A 6,117-nucleotide genomic window follows, 5' to 3' on the forward strand; every position below is an offset into this window, starting at 1 on the left:
GAGTAGTTTCTGGGATGAAGTATCGGGTCCGTTTCCTTTTGAAAATATGCTTAGACATATCCAGACAAAGCTGATGGCCGCATCTATGTTCTTCAGCATTTTGTGTAAGTACCTGTATAATATTTATTTGTTGCGTATAAGTCCATTACATTCGATTTTTAGCACTAAATGCCAAAGGGATCATTGTTACGTCGAAGACCGAAAATGGTAAGCCAACCTATATCGAAAAGGGTCCTAATTGGCGCACGATCATTTAGGACAATAATCACTTGAAATGCATCATCAATTCGCGCCAGACTGCCATAAATTTGAATGTAATAAGTTAAATTAGTTTAGTTATGATTGAGAAATTGCACTATTTATTCAACCCAAGTACACACTAAACAAAACGAAATACCAAACTCATCTTTTTGGTCACACTGGGCCGCAATTTTTACAATCCAATCACCTGCGCTAGGCCGGAGTAGATATGCAAGGCTACAACTCCTATCCAGCTGGTAACGAGAGCTTTCAGCGCAAGACTAAGCCATGGTCCGGCCGACAGCAGATGCAGAATGCCCTCCAGCCAAACTCCACGGTAAGAGATGGCAACCAGCAACATTACGACAACCGGTGCGTACTTACGTTCTACATCGTGCCGCGAGAATAGCCAAAGCAGGGTGGCCGTTGAGAGATGTTGGATGAGGAGGATGTTCGATTCGAGACAACGCTGAATGTAGATCCACGAGAATTCGGCACCTCGAGCTCCAAACCACAGCAGCAGCCCGCGGGATAGGACAACTTCAGCAGCTGCCCATCCTAACCCGGCGGTGATCAGTTTGCTGTGTCCCTTTCCTGGAATCCTGGACAGCACGAAAGCAAGCCCTAGCAGGTCCACCAGATCCACACTGCAGCGCAGAAATTCCTAGCAAGGGAAGAATAAACTTGATCACCAGGTGCTCTAGCAGAAACCTTAGAAAGCAGAACCTACAGCGATAAAGTTGAACGGAGCGCCCTCGCTGAATGTATCGGTATCCGGGAAAAACGTGGCAAGCACTAGCATCTTGCAGAGTTGCGTGAACACGTATATTCCGCCAGCCTGCACGCACTTCCAGAATGCCCCATATTCGGATCTACGGTGGAAAAGCAGGGTGGTTAATTAAATTAATAGGTTGAACTGAGATCCGGCGAGATCCGGTGTCCTCGGGATCGCTTAACGAGATGTGCGGGGTTCCTACTTACAGTCCGGAGTACTTGTAGGTGAAGTAATATGGCACATAGACCAAAGCCACACAGTTTCCGAAATGATAGAGAGTCATTTTCAGTCACGAAAATGCCCAAATTACCAAAAAAATCCGGGATTTCTCCACGAGCCGATTTCTGCTTTTTTCGCTTTTATCGTTTTTGTCGTTTCGCGTGACGGATCTTGCGTCAAAAAAAGGAAAAAATTCGAGCATCGAGCTGCTCGAATAACTCTGCTCGAATCCGGGTCTCGACTCGTTCCACGTCATTTCGGAGTAATCGAAAACACACAAAAATTCACTGTTTTTTCACAAAAATTCACTGTATTTTCCGTCCGTTATTTGCGTAAATGCTGTTCTTTCCGAGTGGCCATAGATAGTGATTGATATTGAGAAGACACGCAGTTAAACCAACAACCTAGTCCAGCGGATCGCGAAAACGGAGAACGATTGATGGATGTTTTGATCGGAGAAGGCGGATCTCTGGGATTATGCGATGCAATCTAGAGCAAGACGTCGTCACGGAGCTGATGATACGGGTGATTCATTCGCTGTAATAACGATAGGAAGTGACGGGCTACCAACCTCCACGGGCGAAGACACGTACCGCGAGAAACCGAAATATCCAGCTCCGAGCGTCGCCAGCAGCTGGTTACCAGCGATTTCGCAGCGAATTCTTGCCACCGTTGCACCACCAACTTCGCTTCCGGCGGGTGCTCCCGCTAGCAACGTCCCGAAGCACGCGTGGAACGCAACCGTTCCAGACGACGGCGGAGAATCGGATTCGTACGAGAAGGAAAACCTTTTGCTACCCGAGATCACGATGACGGCGCGGGATCGGTCGGGAGAGTTCGCGAGCGCGATACGATCGCTGCAGGGACGGAACATACAACGGGCTGTAAATCTGCGGGACCCGCGGAAGGCGAAACACATGCAAAGCTATGCCGAGTTCATGATGATAGCGAAACATATTGGCAAAAACATTGCCAGTACGTACACCAAGCTCGAAAAGTTAACGTTACGTACGTATTCCAGCTTCAGCTAGACCGATGGCTTATACACAAAAGGGCTTGATTGTTCATTGTTTCTGTTATCTTTTCAGTTGCAAAAAAGAAGACACTATTTGACGATCGACCAGCGGAGATCCAGGAGCTGACGTACATTATCAAAGGGGATCTGAACTCACTGAACCAGCAGATTGCTAGGCTACAGGAAGTGTCGAAATCGCAACGAAAGTCAACCAATGGACGCCATTTATTATCACATTCCTCCAACATGGTCGTCGCGCTGCAGGCCAAGCTGGCCAACATGAGCTCCGATTTCAAGCAGGTTCTGGAAGTTCGAACGGAAAACCTTAAGCAACAGAAAACACGACGCGACCAGGTATGTCCACCTTAACGTAGCGACCGTTTTATGAAGGAATTTAACCATGTTTCTGTATGCATGTTTCCAACAGTTCAGTCAAGGGCCGATGAGCGGTGGATTACCTCCGTCGACCATGCGTGGTTCGGCACAGGGCAGTCTACTGTTGCAGGAACAGCAGGATCAGGTGTGCATCGACATGGGAGCCCCTGGTGCGGGTGGCTCCGAACGTGTCCCACTGTTACAGCAGCAGCAACAACAGCAACAGCTAGTATTGTACGATGAATCCGATAGCTATGTGCAGGAACGAGCGGAAACAATGCAAAACATTGAAAGTACGATTGTCGAACTGGGAGGCATCTTCCAGCAACTCGCACACATGGTGAAGGAGCAGGAAGAGATGGTCGAACGGATCGATGGTAACTTGCAGGACGTGGAGATGAATGTGGAAGCGGCTCACGGAGAAATTCTAAAGTACTTCCAGTCCGTCACCAAGAACCGTTGGCTAATGATCAAAATCTTCGGCGTGGTGATACTGTTTTTCATCTTTTTCGTCATTTTCCTGGCATAGAGGTTTAGGTTACAAGCCTGTGCTCTGGCCGCAACAAGGGACAAATCGAAAACAGTGAATCGTGATCGTTATTGACTTGCTTCTCAAAGGTAGGTGTATAGGAACTGGGGTGTCGAAAGTGCGCGCGGGTTGGTTGGTAGTTAAATGCAAAAGAGCGGACGAGTATTGAACGAATGTAATCGAATTGTTTGTAAATAACATTATACGCCTAATGTGTCCGAAGGGAGCAAAACAAAAATATATACGCATGTGGTTATTTTAAAAAGGAATTTCTCGTTCAAGTTTGATGACTATTAACGCAAGAATTAGCATTCCTTCCGGGACTTTTAAATCTTGAGGAACAGGTTCTTTGCATTGACCCGATTAATCCCTACTCTTAATTTTTCGTTTGCAGAATGAGATCATCAGATTGACGGAAATGATTGTTAAACTCCGGGACAAACGCCTTCGCTTGTAGCCTCTCACTCGAGTGTACGGAGGAATGTCGTAAACGTAATGATATTTCTCAGCGTAATGTTTGGCCCTAACGTAATCATCGCGACCTTCAATCTTTGTGTTATTCAGTCTTTGATATGTGACTTTCAACTGATAAACCATCTCACAATGGCGGCAATATGCTTGTTACCATGCGCCTCCATATCCTGGAGGCACAACAAGTCTTTTCCTGCTTCGTCTGTTTTTCGTACTTTAGGCCATGCAGTGCGTGCTTGCTATGCAGTTATGCTTTCTAAGCACGAACATCTTGCGTTAAAGTTATAGTTTCTTGGGAAAGGTCAAATCAATCAAATTGATTGAAGTAGACTCTGATTCAACATTAATTTGCGAAAATGTTTAGATTCGATTTATGGTCACTTTTTACCTTCTGGATAAGCTATCTGCAATGTACATTAGAATGCCACTGTATGTTCCGCTGCAAGACTAAACACGCCAAAGAGACATTTCCGCTGCCAAGGAGATACTTCGATGACGTACTCATGCAACCGTATCTTCAGAATTTTAACTTACCTGTTGTCGTAGGAATTTCTTTCATTCATCTATTCCATGTGCTACAGGGACAACCCTACGTTACCGATCATCGTTTCGCATTTTATTATTAAACGTTGAATCAAACTTTACATCCTTTCGCACCGGTGGTTCTTTCGTGCTCGTCCTACTCTGCTCTACTCTGCTTCGGCCTATCTTTCTGGAGACGCAGAGATTTGAGCTAACGAGGCTCCAAAAACAAAACAAAAAAATGGTCTGTCGCCGGCCGTCCCTCAAAGTGGACAACGCCTTATGACGAGAAGTGAGCTTGGTTCACGTGTGCAGCATGGCTATCGGTCTTCCGGTGCAAGGGGTGATGGAACATAAAGAAAAGACGCTACGAAACGTGTCGTTTCGTAGCTCGTTTGCTGTACAATGAACACGAAACATTCGCTTACCACGTATCCCACCGCTTCCTTCCGTTATTCCCTTTTGTTAATGTTGTTCCTGCTAAATCGTCTCATCCTCCTACATCATCATCCCTATCCTATTAATGTCTTGTAAATCCGCTGTCGGCGCTCGTGAATGAATGGTGGTGGCTTAAAAAGCACGTTTGTGTGTATGTTCTGAGTAAGGTATAACGCCTTAAACCATTAGTACTGTGCTGCAATCAACTCAAGGCAAATGCTCCAACAGTGAGTACCTTCAGAATGTTCAAGCGACGATCGTCTAAATCGGTTAGTGTGTTGATCGTTCACTCGAGGCTCGAGCTTGAGTTCCCCAATGGATTGCGGATTGTGGGATTGGTCCCCAGTGCTAGGCGCCCCACAAATTCGCAAACAGGGGTTCAGCTAACTAACCGTTACCCAAAATCTCGATCCTTGATGCCTCACGAAATCATACTAATCCGGTTCGAAGGTAGAAGAAACAACAACGATCTCCTTTGGTGGAGTGAAATCAAATATCAATTTTCTAATGGATCACCAATCCGCGAAGGTTGGCCTGTACCTCATACCTAGTGTGGCGCGCCCCAAATTGATCTATAACAACTAGCGGCACCCTGGGTCGCTTCCTCTTCCGCGTGCTTCTCAGCCACAAACGCAGAAGATAACAAATGTATTCTAACAAACAAAACGAAAAGAACTCCTTGAATCTCTACGGATGTCTAAGGGGCGGGGGCAAAGAGACTTTGTCTATATGTACAGAACATGTGTGTAGGTGTGATTGTGTGTCTGTGTCTTTAGATCCCTCGAAATCCCGAGTCCTCTTGCTCGGCGTCTACATTTAGTTTATCCTATTATAGGCTTCCAAAGGCGTCCAAACCCTTCGCCCTTTTTGCTGCTGTATATAATCTCTAAAATCGACGCCCCTATCCTACCGAAAGTGTTGAGTCCTGCGGCGTTTCTGGTTGTGTCTGGTTTCTGTCTCGACGTTGGTTCGACGTGCAATTCGAACTGCAACTAATTACAACTACACGAAGTATTATCCTACGATGCGCTAGTCACCTGTCGCGGTAATGCGCTCCTACGGTGGTCGTATTGATCCTCCGGAACACACTGCACCATAGGCCACCGTAGGACGTATGACAAAGAAAGGATAGAGGATAACAGGGGAACGGAATAGGGGTAGGGGGTCATTAGAATTACAAAATCCTTTGCCTAGCGTGTCTCGTCGACGCATTTCACAATTCAGCTAAGGTTGGTGGTTGTGGTGGTGGTGGTGACCGGCTCGAGCGGCGCGATCGTCCGCCCTCGTCAATGGGAGGACGTCATGATGATGACGTCAGGGGCCGATTTCCGGATATCGGCACCGTAAGTGACGGTCGAACCACCACCAACTGTCGGTCGCGCTTCCAGCACTATCTTCTGTCCACCATGCTGATGGTGGCCACCGTGACCACCGTGCGTGTGCGTGTGGGTATGCGAGTGGCCAATACCGAGACCACCGTGCAGCGCTGGATGATGATCGTCATCGTGCCGATCGTCGAAGCCCGGTTCGTGC

At 47.0% G+C, this 6,117-nt stretch overlaps 3 protein-coding genes across 3 annotated transcripts in view; 1 reads left to right on the forward strand and 2 right to left on the reverse strand.

The window, feature by feature from the left end:
- Nucleotides 1-148: 148 nt before the first annotated feature.
- Nucleotides 149-1,400, reverse strand: LOC125952413 (transmembrane protein 147). The gene is made up of 3 exons (XM_049681872.1): nucleotides 1,222-1,400; nucleotides 971-1,112; nucleotides 149-904 (listed from the first exon to the last, which is right to left on the reverse strand). The coding sequence occupies exons 1-3, from the start codon at nucleotides 1,296-1,298 to the stop codon at nucleotides 434-436; spliced, it is 690 nt and encodes a 229-aa protein (XP_049537829.1). The 5' UTR covers nucleotides 1,299-1,400; the 3' UTR covers nucleotides 149-433.
- An 88-nt stretch (nucleotides 1,401-1,488) lies between these two features.
- LOC125952359 (syntaxin-5) lies at nucleotides 1,489-3,422 on the forward strand. Its single transcript, XM_049681805.1, has 3 exons — nucleotides 1,489-2,242; nucleotides 2,323-2,603; nucleotides 2,677-3,422. The coding sequence occupies exons 1-3, from the start codon at nucleotides 1,717-1,719 to the stop codon at nucleotides 3,151-3,153; spliced, it is 1,284 nt and encodes a 427-aa protein (XP_049537762.1). The 5' UTR covers nucleotides 1,489-1,716; the 3' UTR covers nucleotides 3,154-3,422.
- Nucleotides 3,423-5,232: 1,810 nt separating this feature from the next.
- The window catches only part of LOC125952455 (uncharacterized), a 49,430-nt gene continuing 48,545 nt past the window's right edge, over nucleotides 5,233-6,117 (reverse strand). The window contains exon 10 of the mRNA XM_049681917.1: nucleotides 5,233-6,117. This exon is cut by the window's right edge and continues 303 nt beyond it. Within this exon, the coding sequence (XP_049537874.1) occupies nucleotides 5,871-6,117 (247 nt within the window). The 3' untranslated portion in view covers nucleotides 5,233-5,870.

Source organism: Anopheles darlingi, chromosome 2 (assembly GCF_943734745.1).
Source record: "Anopheles darlingi chromosome 2, idAnoDarlMG_H_01, whole genome shotgun sequence".
NCBI lineage: Eukaryota > Metazoa > Arthropoda > Insecta > Diptera > Culicidae > Anopheles > Anopheles darlingi.